This window comes from Coregonus clupeaformis, chromosome 21 (genome assembly GCF_020615455.1).
Source record: "Coregonus clupeaformis isolate EN_2021a chromosome 21, ASM2061545v1, whole genome shotgun sequence".
Classification (NCBI taxonomy): Eukaryota; Metazoa; Chordata; class Actinopteri; order Salmoniformes; family Salmonidae; genus Coregonus; species Coregonus clupeaformis.
The window spans coordinates 273,779-295,246 of record NC_059212.1 but is presented as its reverse complement, the minus strand read 5'-3'; the positions used below and the strand labels follow the sequence as shown (position 1 = coordinate 295,246).

At 45.4% G+C, this 21,468-nt stretch overlaps 1 protein-coding gene across 1 annotated transcript in view; it reads right to left on the bottom strand.

Moving 5' to 3' along the window:
- The window catches only part of luzp2 (leucine zipper protein 2), a 185,447-nt gene extending 163,979 nt beyond the window's left edge, over positions 1-21,468 (bottom strand). Inside the window, exon 1 of the mRNA XM_041841427.2 lies at positions 21,228-21,468. Within this exon, the coding sequence (XP_041697361.1) occupies positions 21,228-21,289 (62 nt within the window). The 5' untranslated portion in view covers positions 21,290-21,468. The remainder of the gene's footprint in view (positions 1-21,227) is intronic.

Below are 21,468 nucleotides of genomic sequence, written 5' to 3'. Positions count from 1 at the left end.
GGTAGACAAACATTTAAGGACAAGCACCATTAAACCAACTCCATCCATTTAAAGTGATTGCATACAGGATTAAGGCTTAGCTAGTTCTTCGATGATCTAGTTCTTCGATGTTCTAGTTTTATACTCGTCATTCTACCCGGTAACCTCAACAGTCTCCGATTCCAATGACATGTATTCATAAAAGGCATCCATATTCATAATGTGCCCCCTATTATAAAGATTCTAAGATTATAAGCACATTAGAACGCTTCGCTAATCCTCCATGTTAAATCAGAACATTAGACTAGGCTACCTCCCGAGAATAAAAAAAATGTGAAAGCTGCAGAATTCTGTGCTGTGCCAATAGCTAACATGGACCAGTTTCCTGGGTGAGCCCTATTTTTGGATTCCTGATATTGTTGTTGAGCACCCGTCCTACTTTTCTATGTTTGCTAAACTGTGGAGGCCTAGCTGAGCTAACAACAACTCTGTCACAATAGTAAATTGTTTGAGTGCTATTATCAGTGTATTCAATCTTCAGAATCACAGCAAATTATATAGCTAACCATTGCTATTGGAATGCTTTAAGAATATGTTCCTCTGTGTGTGTGTGTGTGTGTGTGTGTGTGTGTGTGTGTGTGTGTGTGTGTGTGTGTGTGATGGGTGTGTGCCCCACAGCTCCACACAGCCTGCAGCCTTTATGGCTCTCTCTACACATCGCAGCACTGCAGGTCTGGCAGAGCAGGGAGAATCTATGCTCCCTGGGAAACAGTGCTTGCCTGCCAAATTGACAATCACTGGAGTATGCTCCCTCCTGTCATTTTGTCAACACCGTCACTGTGTGGAGCGCAGCCAAGCAAGCCTTCTGACAGACAGGCACATGGGAGGAGGTGGACTTCAGCAACATAACACCCTCTCACCACCCCTCAGCCCAGTAGCGGGGTTCAGTGCACACGCACACAAACACACGAGCAGGCGTGTGCACACATGCCTTTTTTGCCCGCCAACATCAGCGCTTTTCTTGGACACATCACAAATTATCTCTAAGGTACTATTACCAAGCTATGATTTGCCTCAATGACTTCCCATTAGCCCAGATTTAGGTAAACTTGCACGTAGAATTAAAGGATGCCACAAATGTGTGGCAAATACCAATGGCCTGTTTTTTACCGCCTTACCTCTGTGGCATTCCCTGAAGTACTTAGCTTGAAACTATTCAGTTTGCCTTAATGAAGATTGTACAATCGATAAGGTATTCGAAAGGTCACCATGGCAATGTTGTTGTGTAGGAAATAGAATCTTGAGGCTGGGCCTTGCATAATCAAGAACCATTTCTGCCTCTTCACCATTCCATTAATCCAATACTCCATTTGCAGGGAATATAATAAGCGTGGTATCTGAAGCACCAGCATATTGCTGAATTCTCCGCCGGGCATGAAGGCACATTGAAATAATAAAAAAAACATGGCTGCCGCCAAAGATAAATTACCTCCACAGCATCATTGAATGGTTTATCCATTTAATTTGTGCAGGTATCCCTTGCAAAACACTCCCTCTCCAAACACACTGGAGGATGCACTTATCAGGAGTCAGGTGTCATGGCAAAACACTGACAAAACACAGGAGATAGGGACTCAAATGGAACCAGCACTTGTCAGCCAAGATGGATCCCAGACACCGAATATGCTTAGGGAGATTAGATAAAAATAACAGAATCCATCCAAACGTCGTCAGAGGTGTGCAGGTGGCTGATAAAGGATTCAGATTTATGTAGCCCTACCAGAGGAAAATAGCAAATATAATGTTGCCTGAAAATGAATGCCCGGCAGGGTTGGAGAGAGAGAGAGAGAGAGAGAGAGAGAGAGAGAGAGAGAGAGAGAGAGAGAGAGAGAGAGAGAGAGAGAGAGAGAGAGAGAGAGAGAGAGAGAGAGAGAGAGAGAGAGAGAGAGAGAGGTTAATAAAAGGCAGGAAATGAAAAAGGTGATGTCTGTTGTGACTAAATGTGACCCCTAAAATCTATTCTGTTATTTGAGTTTTCACTCTTGATTGGAGAGAGACAGTTCTTGTTTTGTCCTTCAACATTAACAATACATCTCCCACCCACTACTGAGCTTGCCACCTGCCTTTGATCCCAGATATACAGTGAGGGAAAAAAGTATTTGATCCCCTGCTGATTTTGTACATTTGCCCACTGACAAAGACATGATCAGTCTATAATTTTAATGGTAGGTTTATATGAACAGTGAGAGACAGAATAACAACAACAAAAATCCAGAAAAACGCATGTCAAAAATGTTATAAATTGATTAGCATTTTAATGAGGGAAATAAGTATTTGACCCCCTCTGAATCAGAAAGATTTCTGGCTCCCAGGCGTCTTTTATACAGGTAACGAGCTGAGAATAGGAGCACACTCTTAAAGGGAGTGCTCCTAATCTCAGTTTGTTACCTGTATAAAAGACACCTGTCCACAGAAGCAATCAATCAATCAGATTCCAAACTCTCCACCATGGCCAAGACCAAAGAGCTCTCCAAGGATGTCAGGGACAAGATTGTAGACCTACACAAGGCTGGAATGGGCTACAAGACCATCGCCAAGCAGCTTGGTGAGAAGGTGACAACAGTTGGTGTGATTATTCGCAAATGGAAGAAACACAAAAGCACTGTCAATCTCCCTCGGCCTGGGGCTCCATGCAAGATCTCACCTCGTGGAGTTGCATTGATCATGAGAACGGTGAGGAATCAGCCCAGAACTACACGGGAGGATCTTGTCAATGATCTCAAGGCATCTGGGACCATAGTCACCAAGAAAACAATTGGTAACACACTACGCTGTGAAGGACTGAAATCCTGCAGCGCCCGCAAGGTCCCCCTGCTCAAGAAAGCACATATACAGGCCCGTCTGAAGTTTGCCAATGAACATCTGAATGATTCAGAGGAGAACTGGGTGAAAGTGTTGTGGTCAGATGAGACCAAAATCGAGCTCTTTGGCATCAACTCAACTCGCCGTGTTTGGAGGAGGAGGAATGCTGCCTATGACCTCAAGAACACCATCCCCACCGTCAAACTTTGAGGTGAAAATATTATGCTTTGGGGGTGTTTTTCTGCTAAGGGGACAGGACAACTTCACTGCATCAAAGGGACGATGGACGGGGCCATGTAACGTCAAATCTTGGGTGAGAACCTCCTTCGCTCAGCCAGGGTGTTGAAAATGGGTTGTGGATGTGTATTCCAGCATGACAATGATCCAAAACACACGGCCAAGGCAGCAAAGGAGTGGCTTAAGAAGAAGCACATTAAGGTCCTGAAGTGGCCTGGCCAGTCTCCAGACCTTAATCCCATAGACAATATGTGGAGGGAGCTGAAGGTTCGAGTTGCCAAACGTCAGCCTCGAAACCTTAATGACTTGGAGAAGATCTGCAAAGAGGAGTTGGACAAAATCCCTCCTGAGATGTGTGCAAACCTGGTGGCCAACTACAAGAAACGTCTGACCTCTGTGATTGCCAACAAGGGTTTTGCCACCAAGTACTAAGTCATGTTTTGCAGAGGGGTCAAATACTTATTTCCCTCATTAAAATGCAAATCAATTTATAACATTTTTGACATGCGTTTTTCTGGATTTTTTTGTTGTTATTCTGTCTCTCACTGTTCAAATAAATCTACCATTAAAATTATAGACTGATCATGTCTTTGTCAGTGGGCAAACGTACAAAATCAACAGGGGATCAAATACTTTTTTCCCTCACTGTAGATCATATAGATCCTATTTAATTCTAGGGATGTGATAAGCATGTCTGATTGGCATTTCCCTTTTAAGGTCATATAGGTGATACATCCCCCCTAGTGGTACCAAATCCATCTGGGGTGTGGTCTGGGTGGGAAACAACTGTTATTTCCCCCCATCAGCTGGCGATAATAAATAAATACAGGAAGAAGAAAAAAATGATACTATAAAAACACTCTGCTTTCATTCTAGGCTGTATTATTTATGATTCCGTTCTTTTGTTCATGCCCAGACCCATCTCTCTCCACACACTCTGATCTCTCTAATCATTTGTGAGTAATGCCTCTGAGCACTTTGTTCCATAGGGTACCAATCATGGGCCATTAGAAAGCCAAAAGAGAAAGAGGGGGAAGAAATAGATGCAGAACTCAGGGAGTGGGAGACAAGATCATCCTTCAGATAAGTCAGATGTGATACTGTAGGATACTGCCATACTGTCATGATTATAGGGTAGATAAAAACCACTGGAGTAGTGATTACTGAAATATCCATCTTTGTATGTTGTATGATATTTGATTGTGACCATCGTGTAACCTGTAGGCTATATTTGAACTATTCCCAATTGTGTAATGTTTGCATAATGATAATAATAGTAATTATAGGGGTGGCATAGAGTTGATCAGACCATGTCATGCATTATATTGGGATTCCATCTCATCATTTCTTTGTCGTTTCTGCATATTGACGGTTGACACATCTACTAAGATCCTTGAGGTCTACAAACTCCAAACGTAAAAAATGTAGGCAGCGCTCCTTTGAATTCACTATCTTTTCCAGCTACTTCCAACTCTAAATATTTTACTTAAAACATCGTTTTTGTATTGAATATATACACATATGCAGAACACGCAGTCTCTATAACACAGCTTTGTCCTTCAGGATTCGACACATTGGAATGACATTAAGTGTCACTCCGAATGTCAGAAAGTGCATTCACCCTTGCGGGGCCTCGGGAGTGACACTGATGGGTTGATTGATGTTAGAATAAAAACAACTAACGACCTGTCTGTGTAGTCACTCGCCCCTGTGGTCTTTGTATGCTGCCATGAGACCTGAGCGATCTGAGCAACGTACTCTAACAGACAAAGACATGTAGCAGTGTCTTGAAGGAGTCGAGGTTGTCTGAATTCTCCCACCGTGCGAGCACAAAGGGGTGGGAGTCGTTTTCTCAAAGTCACCTGCTCGTCAAACAGCCATGACGTGGTTATAATATTTTATCTTCTATCTTGACAGCTAAAACTATGAAACATACTGTCTTTACTTTAACTGCACATTTTAAGGGTATATGGAAGCAATTGTACATGAGAGGGCCTGGTATACGACTGCTTTAGCCTGGCTGTGCTGCTGTCGTAGGTACGAGGTGATAGCCGAGTAGCGTAGGGTTGGCAAAACGTTTTCAGTGTAAACTTAAACAACTAATAACAAATGTATGTAGAAATGATTATGAAGCTGCATATTTTTTTTTATAAGATCATCTTTGAGAACTAACAATCACCAAATTAAAAAGTCATGGCATTGATTTTGTTATAATTTTTGAGTCACTCAGATAGCATAAAAACATGGCAAAAGCTATGGCAAAATGTGTAGAAATGCAGGAAACTAGCCTTAAAACAGTAAAATGTAGTGTCCGCCCCATGGCAAAAGGTGTAGAATTGCAGGAAATTGGCTTTAAAACAGAAAAAGGTCCCGTGTGGCTCAGTTAGTAGAGCATGGCTCTTGCAACGCCAGGGTTGTGGGTTTGATTAACACGGGGGACCAGTATGAAAATGTATGCACTCACTACTGTAAATCGCTCTGGATAAGAGCGTCTGCTAAATTACAATAATGTCCAAAATAAAATGTAAAAAAAAATAACAATAGCATCCCCTGGCAAACTGCACAAACCTGGCCACGCTTGATGCATCAAACTTTTGCCATTGTTATGAACATTCTAAAGAGCCATAGTGGCTTGTCGAGTCGTGTCTAGTCATTCCTAATGGAGGCTAATCACTGTTTCATCTAAATTACATCTAAAGTAGGCAAATAATTAGTAGGAAACAACTTTGACATCATTATGTCATCAAATTGATTTAAGATGGATGGCAATGTTGCCATTAGCTAGCAAAGTTTGTCAAAAATACCTAGCGATGCTAAAAAATACTATTTGCTAGAGTCCCACTCGACCTATGTCACAACTTTCCTTCCCTGGCAATAGAAATCAGTAGAACACGAGCCAACATGTTTAAAAGGAATCCTTCCCCTCTTTTGATTAGCTTGTTTTTGCCAGCATTTAATTTTGAAGCAAAGCTTGACATTAGCAATATTCTCCTTGAGCAGGGCTCTTCAACATTACATTTTGAATGCACCATTCACTGACTTCGAGGAAAAGCTCCCTGCATATTCTTTCCTCCCTTTTTGCCTGCTTTCTTCCATCTCTCCCAATAGACAATCCTCTGATTTATTTATTTATTTGACCTTTAAAATCCCATTACTATGTTATTACACTCAGCAGCATCATGGGGAGGACAATCCTGCTCTATAATGTGTATTGATCTTTGTTTATACCTTCAGCAATAATGTCTGCTTGGCACTTCTGCATAGTTCACATCCATATTTCAACATCGAGCTCACAAGAAAACATCATTAAGGGTATCTTAGACGCAAAAGCAGACACAGATAACATTTGACGGGCAAACTTCTAGTTTCCCGGAACTAGATGAAGCAAAGAAGTGATTCACTGTAACTTTATTTGAGTAACAAAGAAGCGGTCACATCAAATGTCTTGCAAGAAGAATGGGCGCAAACAAACTTGGAATGTTACGTCACGTATGGCCTTGAATACCAAATGACTGTATCATGGTGTCCTCTAATTAATTTCTCATTGGACGGGAGCTACCAAAGGTTCTGTTTATTGTAGCCCACTTCATTACTGTCATGTAGCCAATGTGGTTGCCATGGTGCACCGATTATGCTGTGACCTTCGAATTTCAATTATCATTCACATCCTGCCTCACACTATAAGGACAATACCTTATTACACAAATGTCATTTTTTCACATCTCGGGGCTCTTGACCTACCCTGGCTCTGCATTTCTGAAATCATATGACGACAAGACAAAAATCAGGCCGGCATTCTCAAGCTGTGGCACTGGTTAAAAACTCTTGGGCTTTGCTTACAATGGTGATGATGGAGGCGCATAAAAAATCTAATCATGGTGGCAATCTTCAATCTAATTAACCCTCTACTGCATGCATTATGATAGAACCATGCCAAAAAAGTTTTCCTCACTTGAAATGGCCCCAAATAGCATGTAAAATACATTTACAAAAATATTTTTTTTTAAGTGTCATTTTGGGATTTGTGCCGTATGGCAAAACTATCCGATAACGATAACAATATGCAACTACTAAAAACATGAAAAAGGTGTTTCTCTGATAGAAATATGGTGTTTGAGTTATAATTGTATTGTTTTTATTCCTTCACACTATCTGAAAATATGTTTTGTTGTAAAAGAAAAAAGAAAAAACTCTTGACATTTTTTATATTTTCATAAATAATATTATAATATTTTATAATGTTATGAATATTAAACATAATTGTTTTATCCACACATATACAGTGGGGGAAAAAAGTATTTAGTCAGCCACCAATTGTGCAAGTTCTCCCACTTAAAAAGATGAGAGAGGCCTGTAATTTTCATCATAGGTACATGTCAACTAACGATTTTTTATGAATATATTTGCAAATTATGGTGGAAAATAAGTATTTGGTCACCTACAAACAAGCAATATTTCTGGCTCTCACAGACCTGTAACTTATTATTTTAAGAGGCTCCTCTGTCCTCCACTCGTTACCTGTATTAATGGCACCTGTTTGAACTTGTTATCAGTATAAAAGACACCTGTCCACAACCTCAAACTGTCACACTCCAAACTCCACTATGGCCAAGACCAAAGAGCTGTCAAAGGACACCAGAAACAAAATTGTAGACCTGCACCAGGCTGGGAAGACTGAATCTGCAATAGGTAAGCAGCTTGGTTTGAAGAAATCAACTGTGGGAGCAATTATTAGGAAATGGAAGACATACAAGACCACTGATAATCTCCCTCGATCTGGGGCTCCACGCAAGATCTCACCCCGTGGGGTCAAAATGATCACAAGAACGGTGAGCAAAAATCCCAGAACCACATGGGGGGACCTAGTGAATGACCTGCAGAGAGTTGGGACCAAAGTAACAAAGCCTACCATCAGTAACACACCACGCCGCCAGGGAATCAAATCCTGCAGTGCCAGACGTGTCCCCCTGCTTAAGCCAGTACATGTCCAGGCCCGTCTGAAGTTTGCTAAAGTGCATTTGGATGACCCAGAAGAGGATTGGGAGAATGTCGTATGGTCAGATGAAACTAAAATATAACTTTTTGGTAAAAACTCAACTCGTCGTGTTTGGAGGACAAAGAATGCTGAGTTGCATCCAAAGAACACCATACCTACTGTGAAGCATGGGGGTGGAAACATCATGCTTTGGGGCTGTTTTTCTGCAAAGGGACCAGGACGACTGATCCGTGTAAAGGAAAGAATGAATGGGGCCATGTATCGTGAGATTTTGAGGGAAAACCTCCTTCCATCAGCAAGGGCATTGAAGATGAAACATGGCTGGGTCTTTCAGCATGACAATGATCCCAAACACACCGCCCGGGCAACGAAGGAGTGGCTTCGTAAGAAGCATTTCAAGGTCCTGGCGTGGCCTAGCCAGTCTCCAGATCTCAACCCCATAGAAAATCTTTGGAGGGAGTTGAAAGTCTGTGTTGCCCAGCGACAGCCCCAAAACATCACTGCTCTAGAGGAGATCTGCATGGAGGAATGGGCCAAAATACCAGCAACAGTGTGTGAAAACATTGTGAAGACTTACAGAAAACGTTTGACCTGTGTCATTGCCAACAAAGGGTATATAACAAAGTATTGAGAAACTTTTGTTATTGACCAAATACTTATTTTCCACCATAATTTGCAAATAAATTCATAAAAAATCCTACAATGTGATTTTCTGGATTTTTTTTTCTCATTTTGTCTGTCATAGTTGACGTGTACCTATGATGAAAATTACAGGCTTCTCTCATATTTTTAAGTGGGAGATCTTGCACAATTGGTGGCTGACTAAATACTTTTTTTCCCCACTGTATAACAAATATTGTTTGGCCATATGTTATCTTTACAAAACTTAAATTGCAGTTCCACTATCGCAAATGTAAAGATTATGGAAAGAAAGCCCCACAGAGTGGGTGCATATCATGTCTTTACCAAAGCACATCATTAGCTAGTCTAAGCCCCCCCCCCCCCCACTTCTGTAAAAAGTAATGGTGTTTGTATTTTTTAATTCATGGAAACAAGGGGGTGAAGAGAAATGATAGCATGCAGTAAAGGGTTAAAAAAGATCTCCCCATTCAACAACTTATCCATTACCACAGGGGAATACCAATACCGAACAGTTCCCTGCGCAAGTTGTTATTTAACGGTAGTCTTTCCTTCAACGCGTAACCCCTAGATTGGCACCGGTGTGTCAATCTTAGAAAAGAAAGGTAGAACCCTTTACATGGAACACTGAAGAACCTTTTTGAAACCCTTTTTTCTAAGAGTGTAAGTAACATAATAAAAAAATCCCTATGAAATTCCGTCAATGTAAGCTAGAGATATCTGCGATGGAAAGTGGCAGAGCTACAGCGCTGTTTGTCAGACCAGGAGACATCCCAAAAATCGGTCTTCTCACAAAAAGGTCTGTAGCATCCGAACAGCCTATAGAAAGGGGAGACTCTCACGATTGTGTTCTCTGTTTTGCTCTATGGCCCCCACAAGTGTCACGGGACTCGTCTAAAGGTAACCCATACAAATGAATGGAAGTATGGAAGTAGATTTGTGCCAAACAAAAGGGGTTAAATATGTGAGCTAGATATAGGACAGAAACGTCAAAACCTTATTCCTTATGATACATTTCTTGAATGTCTTTTTTGCCATTTATGAATGTGTTATTCAATGCATTTCTATGGGCTATAGTAGTAAAGGCCAAATTCAATATTTGATCAAATTATTTGTAAAAATATTTTTTTATATCTAAAGAGGTCCTGAAATTCCAAATCAAATAGTTAAATGATCCATGGTATGTGTCATGAGCACTCTCTCTCCCTGGTAGCAACATTAATTGCATTCAATTATCTTCCACTCTGCTCACCTCCCTCTCTCTACTCAGCCTAACTAGCTCCACCTGCCCTGCTCTGCTCTTGTTACCTGGCCAGCTGCACTGCATTTCCCACTCACCATCCTCACCTTGCCTCACTCTGTTCTAATTACTCTGCCAGCTGAACTGCATTTCCCCACTACCTCTCCCAGTATATCAAGCCCTGGTTTTCAGCCAAGCCCTGTCAGATCGTCTTCAAACCCGGACCAGTAACCTGCCTGTCTGCGCTCTGACTCCTGTTTGTGATACCGATCCTTTCTTGACTGCCTCCTTGTTCTACTGCCCCGTCTATCCCAACCTGCCTTCTGGACCTCGACTACTCTCCGATCTTCAGCCCCTCCGGTAACTCGTTTCTGCCTTCTGTCTCTCACCACGATATTTGCCCAGCCCTGATCTGTACTTCTGCCTGCCATTCATATTGCTGTTGTGTGTGTGTGTTCCCCAGGTCTCCGACCACCAGATGAGCGTGCCCAGACGTTTCACCACCCTCAGCCCGATACGCCGCTCCATCACTGGGGAACACACACACTAAGCACTTGGACTGGGCACCCCCGGACATTTGGTGACCCCCGAGCACAGGTACCCACAGGAGGACCCTGAAAGACCCCTGACACCCCTGGGACTCCTCTTCCCGCCTGTAACCTTGAATAAAGAACTCTGAATTTGAACTTGCGCTCTTGGGTCCTCTTCTGTTCGTGACAGAACGATCTGACCATCATGGACCCAGCGCACTCCCTGACCACGATGGAGGAAGAGCCAGAGAGGACTGCCCTACAGCGACTGGAACGCTCTGAGGGGAGACATAAATCGGATGGCTGGCGACATCGCTTCCCTTCTCCAGCTATTCAACCAGCAGCAACAACAGTTCCAACTGCAGCAACAACAGCTAGCCCAAGCCCTGCAACTACTCTCAAGCCCGGCTACTCCACCTGCACCCCCCCCTGGTCCTTTTGTTCCTGTACCACCGATACTCCTTCATCCCTCCGCTGGAGGTCCCAATGCTGCAGGCCCGGCAGTGCTGCCACCAGATCCCCACGCTCCTGAACCAAGGATTGGGAACCCGGAACGTTTTGATGGCAACCAGAAGCAAGTAAGACCATTCTTGAGCAGCTGCCGAATCCAGTTTGCACTACAGCCCAGGACTTTCTCAACAGAGGGAGCCAAGGTGGGGTATGTCATCACACATCTCACCGGTCGAGCTCGGTTGTGGGGAAACGGCGGAATTCGACCGGCAAACCCCAGCCTGTGCCTCCTTCAGTGCCTTTGAGGAGGAGATGTTAAAGGTCTTTGACCTAGGCTCGCCAACAGCCGAAGCGTCACAAGCTCTGCTCACCATCCGTCAGGGCAATCGGACAGTGGCAGACTTCTCCATTGACTTTCGTACCCTGGCCAGTCAAAGCTCGTTTAACCCAGAGGCACTGGTGCAAGCCTTCCTCCATAGCCTGGCGGACTATATCAAGGACGAGCTTGTTTCCCATGACCCGCCCTCAACGCTTGATGCCGCCATTGACCTTGCCGTTCGCATTGACCGCCGTATACAGACCCGGAGGAGGGAGAAGGGCCGTCTCAGTCAACCTGCCATCCGTACTCGGGTCGATACCGCTTCTGTCCAGCCCCTGCCTGTCAAGTCCCATAGCCAACTCAATCAGCCTGAGCCCATGGAGATTGGCCGTGCCTCTCTGACTCCCGAGGAGCGTCGGCGCCGTCTAAGCTCCAACCTTTGCCTCTACTGTGGTGGCGAGAATCACCGTGTCGCTACTTGTCCGGCAAAAGCCGCAGCTCACCAGGTGTAGGGGAGATCCGGGTGAGCTCAACAAGCCTTCAGTCTCCCTCCATCCGAAAGACCCTGCTTCATCTCCGCCTTCAGCTTTCTGACAAGACTCATACATTGGCCGCCCTTGTGGATTCCGGGAGCCGAAGCAAACATCATGGACCCTGAGCTTGCACAGCAACTGGGCGTGAACCATCATCAACTGACACAACCCATTCCTGCACGAGCCCTGGATGGGCATCATCTTGGCACTGTCACTCATATCTCCGCCCCTGTGACAATCCTGCTGTCAGGAAACCACCAGGAGTCCATCCAGTTTCACCTCCTACACTCACCTGGCCAACCACTCATTCTTGGATACCCGTGGCTCCGTCAGCACAACCCCCACATCGACTGGGAGACAGGAACAGTCCGTGAGTGGGGAAGGAGTTGTCACCAGACCTGTTTAAGGGGGGCCACCCTGCCCGTTCACCGGGAAGGATCTAGCGCTACCTCCGACATATCCAATGTTCCGGCCTGTTACCACAGCCTGAAAGAGGTGTTCAACAAATCCAAGGCGACATCTCTACCCCCACACAGACCCTATGACTGCGCGATTGATCTCCTGCCTGGCACAGCACCTCCCAAGGGTCGTCTGTATTCACTGTCAGCCCCGGAAAGAAAGGCCATGGAGGACTACATTAATGACTCTCTTGCCTCCGGGATAATTAGACCGTCGTCTTCCCCCGCAGGAGCGGATTCTTCTTTGTCGGCAAGAAGGACGGTTCTCTTCGTCCATGCATAGATTACCGGGGTCTGAACGACATCACGGTTAAGAATCGCTACCCACTGCCCTTACTTTCGTCTGCCTTCGAACTGCTGCAGGGAGCCACTGTATTCACTAAGCTGGACCTTCGCAATGCCTACCATCTGGTGCGGATGAGGGAGGGAGACGAATGGAAGACAGCGTTCAACACACCAACCGGCCACTATGAATATCTCGTCATGCCCTTCGGCCTCACCAATGCCCCAGCAGTTTTTCAAGCCCTAGTGAATGATATCCTCAGGGACATGCTAAATACGTTCGTATTTGTGTACCTTGACGATATTTTAATATTCTCAAAGACTCTGTCAGAACACACGCACCACGTCCGGTTGGTCCTGCGCCGCCTGCTGGAGAACTCTCTTTTCGTGAAGGCAGAGAAGTGCGAGTTCCATGCCAAGACCGTTTCATTCCTGGGGTATGTGGTGACCGAGGGCAGCATTCAGATGGATCTCACGAAGGTGTCGGCTGTCACTTCCTGGCCAGTTCCTGAGTCTCGGAAGAAGTTGCAACAGTTCCTGGGCTTTGCCAACTTTTATAGGAGATTCATCAGAAACTATAGCACAGTGGCTGCACCCCTCACGGCGCTAACCAGCACTAAACAACCGTACCAATGGACATCAGCTGCTGATAAGGCCTTCAATATCCTCAAGACATGTTTCACTTCTGCTCCCATCCTCCAGATGCCAGATGCAGCAAGGCAGTTTGTGGTGGAGGTAGATGCTTCGGACGTGGGAGTGGGTGCAGTGCTTTCTCAAAGAGCAGCTGAGGATGGCAAGATGCACCCCTGTGCCTTCTACTCCCGTCGGCTAACCCCTGCCGAATGCAACTACGACATTGGGAACCGCGAGCTGTTGGCTGTCAAGCTCGCCCCTTGAAGAATGGCGGCACTGGTTAGAGGGGTCAAAGGAACCATTCGTAGTGTGGACAGACCACAAGAACCTGGAGTATATCCAAACAGCCAGGAGGCTGAACTCCCGTCAACAGCGGTGGTCTCTGTTCTTTACGCGCTTCAATTTCACGCTCTCCTACCGCCCGGGATCTCGCAACATCAAACCTGATGCTCTTTCCCGGATGTTTCAGAAGGACGAGACCACCGCCATGACAGCTCCCATTCTTCCCAGCCACTTGGTCGTAGCGGCCCTCACCTGGGAGATCGAGAAGCAGGTCATGGAGGCTCTTCGGGACCAGCCAGGTCCAAGCACCAGCGCCCCCAAACCGTCTGTTTGTTCCAGCAAATCTCAGGTCACCTGTGATTCAGTGGGGGCACGAATCCCGTCTGGCCTGTCATCCCGGCATCACTCGCACCCTTCATCTGGTCCGCCAGCGGTTCTGGTGGCGGGGGATGAGACGGGATGTCCGAGAATTCATCCGAGCTTGTCCCACTTGTAACCGAAACAAGACTCCCAACCAGCCTCCTGCTGGGTTGCTGCAACCCCTACTCATACCCAAGAGGCCCTGGTCCCACGTTTCACTGGACTTTGTTACGGGCCTTCCGCCCTCTGACGGACACACAGTCATCCTTACCATTGTTGACCGCTTTAGTAAGATGACCCACTTCGTGCCCCCTTCCCAAACTACCCTCTGCTAAAGAGACCTCCCAGGTGGTCCTGGAACATGTGTTTCGTATCCATGGCCTACCCCAGGATATAGTGTCAGACCGGGGCCCGCAATTCTCAGCAACCTTTTGGAAGGAGTTCTGTCATCTCCTTGGGGCCACCGCCAGCCTATCGTCTGGATTCCACCCGCAGTCAAACGGCCAGACTGAACGCATGAACCAGGAGCTGGAGAAGGCACTGAGGTGTGTGGCTTCCCAAAATCCCCGGGCCTGGGCTCAACACCTGCTCTGGGTGGAATTTGCCCATAATTCACTCACCAGTTCCTCCACCGGGCTCTCCCCCTTTCAGTGTGTCTACGGGTATCAACCTCCACTGTTTGCCAGCCAGGAGGCGGATGCCACCTGTCCGTCTGCTCTTGCGTATGCCCGCCGCTGCCGCCGCACTCTGGGCCCAGGCTCGCACTGTGCTCCTGAAGTCTGGAACCAGCTACGCCGTCGGGTGCCAACCGACGGAGGACCCCAGCACCTACTTACCGGGTTGGTCAGAAGGTCTGGCTGTCTGCCCGGGATCTGCCGCTGCGGGTTGTATCACGAAAGCTGGCCCCTCGCTTCATTGGTCCTTTTCCTGTGCAGAAAGTCATCAGTCCAACGGCGGTCCGACTTCAGTTGCCCGCTTCCATGCGGGTCCACCCCACCTTCCACGTCTCCAAGGTCAAGCCGGTCCATGAAAGTCCCCTGGTCCCTGCAGCTCCGGCGCCACCTCCTCCGCGCCTCGTAGATGGCGGTCCTGTCTTCACCGTCCGGCGGCTGCTCCGCTCTAGGCGAAGGGGTAGGGGTCTCCAGTACCTCGTTGATTGGGAGGGATATGGTCCAGAGGAGAGGACCTGGATCCCGGCCAGGAGGATAGTGGACCGGACCCTTATCACTGACTTCCACCGACTACATCCTGATCAGCCTGCAATCCGTAGGGGCCGTCCCAAGAGGGGTTCCTAGCCGTCCGGCCCGCCCTGCTCCTGTCTCAGTGCCTGTCCTGTCTCCCGACCGTGACCCTCCAGCTCCTTCTGAGGATGAGGAGATTCACTCGGACCGCTCGGAGGAGTTCTGACCCGCCGCCTGCTCCCCTCCACCCTCCCGGCATGATGTTGTTCTTGGGACTTCTGGGGCCGTCCCTTGGAGGGGGGTCCTGTCATGAGCACTCTCTCTCCCTGGTAGCAACATTAATTGCATTCAATTATCTTCCACTCTGCTCACCTCCCTCTCTCTACTCAGCCTAACTAGCTCCACCTGCCCTGCTCTGCTCTTGTTACCTGGCCAGCTGCACTGCATTTCCCACTCACCATCCTCACCTTGCCTCACTCTGTTCTAATTACTCTGCCAGCTGAACTGCATTTCCCCACTACCTCTCCCAGTATATCAAGCCCTGGTTTTCAGCCAAGCCCTGTCAGATCGTCTTCAAACCCGGACCAGTAACCTGCCTGTCTGCGCTCTGACTCCTGTTTGTGATACCGATCCTTTCTTGACTGCCTCCTTGTTCTACTGCCCCGTCTATCCCAACCTGCCTTCTGGACCTCGACTACTCTCCGATCTTCAGCCCCTCCGGTAACTCGTTTCTGCCTTCTGTCTCTCACCACGATATTTGCCCAGCCCTGATCTGTACTTCTGCCTGCCATTCATATTGCTGTTGTGTGTGTGTGTTCCCCCAGGTCTCCGACCACCAGATGAGCGTGCCCAGACGTTTCACCACCCTCAGCCCGATACGCCGCTCCATCACTGGGGAACACACACACTAAGCACTTGGACTGGGCACCCCCGGACATTTGGTGACCCCCGGAGCACAGGTACCCACAGGAGGACCCTGAAAGACCCCTGACACCCCTGGGACTCCTCTTCCCGCCTGTAACCTTGAATAAAGAACTCTGAATTTGAACTTGCGCTCTTGGGTCCTCTTCTGTTCGTGACAGTATGACCTTAAAACAACTACTTATGTCAACTTAGAACTGCCCCCTCAACGGTTTAGACTTTTAAGAATGAATTTGTCACCATGACCAACCATCTGAAATCATCCACCGTTGTCCCAAATTACTACTGTGCAGCAAAATACATGAGTGTTTGAGCAAGATGTCAATCCAACAAACCAGGCTTCCAAATACTTGTGTTATAAATCAAGCAGAGCATTTAATTGAAATAATGATGGACCCTTCACTCCGTAATCACAAAGAGCCAACTTAACTACTTGGCAGAGGAGCCAAAGCCGCTTCCTGATGATAGACAAAGAGCAAGCAAGCACCACTACACTCACATTTACCTTTCCATATCTCAGGTGCTAAACAGTAGCGGTGGATGAGACGAGATGGTCTCTTTGGTCATTACCCCCGGCCAAGCATGCACAGTCCATCAATGCATATAGATTATTATCATTACCATCTTGCCGCTGTCAATAGTTCAGTCTAATTCCCAGGATGCCCTGGACTTGACCCTCTGGTCTAGTCAATCACTTTTCTTCTCCGTCAAACATTGTTTAGAACTACACAAAAGGGCCAATTCGATTAAATGGCCCAATTCGACAAAACCCATACCCAAGAGTTAAGAGGGAAAACATTTAAAGCATTTAAAGTAACAAAATAACATTATTGGGGTTGATTCTTTCCCATGTTGCAAGAAGGGTTTGTTTCTTTTGAGTCGTTTTCTTTTGAGATTGTTTTATTAAATTACTTAATCGATACCTATATAATATAATTGATCTTATGTAAGTGATTGTCTATAGCACAATTCCAGATAAGTAAGAACTTTGTATAAATAAGTAGAACTAGCTGGGGGGTAATTAAGGATAGGTTTTGGAAACACTGCTTTACAGAGTAAATGCTTGCTGTTAACCATGACCATGACATATGGAACACATACAGTAGTAAAACAATTAGTTATGAAATAAATTGTAAACCAAAGACAAGCAGGCCTAAACAGAATATTATAGTCTAAATGTCTAGTTAAATAAGATTTATCTGAATTATATGATCTCAATAAATATGAAGCGTTCCCCACAAATATGGAGGAATCTGTAATGGTTAGATGGCCACTAAGGGCTTTGGGGTTTAATGATGTGCAAATTGGGGTTATTCTCAGAAAGATTACAATTTTTCTGAGATACAGAAAGATACATTTCTTATCCACAGGAAATACTGTATCTTGGCAAATTAGAAATGTAGTCCATCATTTCAATGGGAAGCTTCTGATTCCCATCAGTTGAGTAGCCACCGACTGTCATGTATAGCTGCTAGGTCATTATGCTCTCATTACAAAAGGACCTATTCCCCATTACCTTTCAGCAAGATGACCTACTGGATATTAGCATGTATTATCAGGCTATTACAGCTATTGCCAGGCTCCCATTGTTAATCTCCAGAGTCATAAACCGCATTCCTCTTTAATTTCCTGATCCCATCCAACATCAAATAATTAATTAATTTAAAATGCAATATGTTTAGTATTTACAGCCAGGTGTGAAGAGACTAAGCAATGCAGGCCCTGTCTGTGTGATATGTACAGTACCTAAATACTGAATGTTATGGAGGTCCCAATGGACACCGGCATTTGCCTAGGTAGGAAACATCGAAGTTAGTGTCAATAATAAAGAACATTTGTGAAAATCCCATAAAAGAGACGTTGCAAAGACATGATTGGTGACTCGGTTGGGACTGCATTGTAGTGAGTTGTGAGCAGCCACATGCGCTCATGCGTTCACACACACACACACTCAGAAACAGCCACAGTACTCTAAGCCTAATCAGATGCAAGGAGGAAGTGTGGCAAAAGTGGCTTGAATTTCCCCCAATCAACTCTATATAGTTACTTTCTCCCTGGTCAATTATGTGCCAGTTTGTATATCAACCAACAACTTAGCTCCATATAATCTTTGAGATTTCCAAAGTACTCTCATATAATTATATCAAGAAAAAAATATGACTTTATAGGCTTTTAGAATTTTTCAGTGGTCATTTCAATTCTTGATACCAATTGATTATAATGATTATTAATATTATTAATTATAATAATTATATATTTTTTGTTTCTAAAACAAGTGTGTAAACAATGTATAGCTTCAAAATATGTTTTAAACTATTTATTGGGTGTCATGGACTGTCAGTTCTTCCATCTAGACCACTGGTTTACATTTCCCTAGCCCCATCCCTCAGCTGTCGATCATAAGAAATCCGCTAGTATTGTTTGTTTGTGGGGAGGTTTAGCAATAAGGACCTTTATGAAAACATTATGATTTTTTTGTTTGTTTACTCTATAATAGAATGCTACGATAGAATACTTCACGCATACATCAATGTATTTCAATTCCTTTTATATACCAAAAAGTCAACAAGACACCTTTCATGTCAATTAGCAACCAGAAGATAATTCCTCTGGTACCATTACTCAGCGTATTGAGATCCGTTTATTCAGAGGTTGTGTCTACACTTAACATTTACATGTGACTATCAGAATACGAAGATCGCATTGAAAAGACAGATATAGACGCACAAAAATCGCTTTGTGGTCTGATTGTATTCAGATCTGTCTGAGGAGGTGGTCAGGGATGCATCGTTTGTGGATTTCTCCTTAGTCTGGACGCAATCAGGCTACCGAAAGCGCATACCGTGGGCGACGTCATCAGCACTCCTCCCACAAGTCTCCAGAAAACTTGTGTTTTGGGACCTAGAGGCACCTTTTCATTATAATGTCAGAGGAAATACGTTCCTAGAGTGTGAGGAACGTGCTTGCTGGCCTAAACAATTTTTTGGGGACTAAAGTTATGCTAACCCGTTTGCAATCCCTTTAGCGTTGCTTGCTAGATGCATGACGCGTTCAGAATTCCATGATCAGAACTCTATGATCAGAACACTAAAGCTGCATGAACTGTCAAGTAGTAGTCTAGTAGTGATACTTGCTCAGGGACCGTTGAATTAGTCTAGGTCAGAGCCATATACAGAATTGGACTGGCCATAGGGTAGTTCTGGCAAATCCCAGATGGGCTTCATCTTTAGCAGAGTGTGCCTGTCTAAATTGGTGCTTTTGCGCAGAATGGTCATTATTTGGCCAATTATGGGGGCCTCTCAAGGGAAGAAAAGGGCATGGTGTCGGGGCCTCAAGGAAGAAAATGGGCTGGCCAGGCCGATTTCTGTTCCCAGTCCGTCCCTAGCCATATACAGTATATAGATCTATCTTTATAAACTGGCTCTGGTCTAGGTAACTGGGGAGCAACAGAGCTTAACACATCAGTTGAGCCTCTGACACATTAATGCCACTTGTTACATATAAGTAATTAGTAAAATAAATAAATCAAGCAGCCAGTCAGTCACTCACTAAGATCATGACTTTAAGTGTCTCATTGGGGTGGGTCATTTACACTATATATACAAAAGTATGTTGACATTAGTGGATGTTGCTGACAGGTGTATAAAATCGAGCACACACCCATGCAATCTCCATAGACAAACATTGGCAGTAGAATGGCCTTACTGAAGAGCTCAGTGACTTTCAACGTGGCACCGTCATAGGATGCCACCTTTTCAACAAGGAGAACGCTAAATGCCACAATGCATAGTGCCATTGGTCTGGGGCTGCTTTTCATGGTTCGGGCTAGGCCCCTTAGTTCTAGTGAAGGGAAATCTTAACTCTACAGTATACAATGCCATTCTATAAGATTCTGTACTTCCAACTTTGTGGCAACAGTTTGGGGAAGGCCCTTTCCTGTTTCAGTATGACAATGCCCCCATGCACAAAGCGAGGTCCATACAGAAATGGTTTGTCGAGATCAGTGTGGAAGAACTTGACTGGCCTGCACAGAGCCCTGACCTCAACCCCATCGATCACCTTTGGGATGAATTGGAACACAGACTGCGAGCCAGGCCTAATTGTCCAACATCAGTGCCCGACCTCACTAATGCTCTTGTGGCTGAATGGAAGCAAGTCCCCGCAGCAATGTTCCAACATCTAGTGGAAAGCCTTCCCAGAAGAGTGGAGGCTGTTATAGCAGCAAAGGGGGACCAACTCCGTATTAATGCCCATGATTTTGGAATGAGATGTTCGACGAGCAGGTGTCCACATACTTTTGGTAATGTAGTGTATCTCATCCAACTTTGTAAAACACAATCCAAATAGTCATCAACATATTCATTATCCAATATAAACTGTGCTTTCAACATCAAACGGAATCAGACTTTTTGTATCTCCAGCATCATCAAATTAGCTTATTAAAATCTGTCAGGGCTCTGCAAAATGTGCCAATGCATTGATTGTGTATGTGTATGTGTATGTCTCTGTGCATGTATCTTCTGCCACTACATTCATCACTTAGGAGCACACTTGTAGAGAGGTCTACCAACCCAAGCTAAAATTCCATCAGGTCAAACTAGACAAAACTGCAATGAGAGGAGAGCAAGTTTCATAATGTGCATCGTCTTTAAGTCATATTTAAGACTCTCTAACAACCTTGGCTTTTCTTTCACAAAGCCCCCGGTAATGGGAGTAGTGTTCAGGCACTAGTTTGAAAGAGGAATGATTTTATCAATGGTTTAATTAATCATTAAAACCTCCCTCCCCACTGCACGTCGCCTCATCTCTCCATTTCTCTCGCCTCTCCTCCTCCTCCTCCTCCTCATCCCCTCCTCTTCCTACTCTTCCCCTCAATGCATTATTCTGCACACACACTCTCTCTCTCTGAAGACATTGCAACATACTGGGCAGCTCAGTTCCTTCTTCAGCCGGCTATGACTTAACTTGCTCCCTTCCAGCAAGCTGGAGACAAGACCTGCCGCAATCCCAGTAAGTGATGCCTACACAATTCCAAAGCATTTTTAGCCAGTGAATTTCACCACCAAAGACATGTATATCTTTTAGTTTAACACAGATAATAGTTTAATAGATAAACCTTTATTTTGCCTACAGTCTACTGCCTCAGAACATCATGCTCCGCAACACAGGACTCCCGCCAGAACCCAGGCTGCCTCAACCTATTTCGCAGGACTGGAGCTAAAGATTAGTATCTTCTATGATTAGCCATTGTGCATTCACCCTCCCCCTTTCTTTCAGAATCACTGAAGGTGAAGTAAGAAGAAAATACTCTTCTTTTCAACTTACCTAGTGTTGAGGCTCAAAGCTGGACAAAGAAGCAGGAGGCAAATAGCTCTGATTAATTTCATAGCTTTGTCTTGCACACACTCCGATTCTCTCTCTCCCTCTCGATTGCTTTCCTTTCTCCTTTCTCTCCCTCTCTAGCTTGCTCACTCACTGGCTCGATCGCTTGCCTGCGCGCACTCACGCACGCACACATACGCAGAGAGAGGCAGACAGATGCAACCCAGTGGCTCTGACAGAGCAA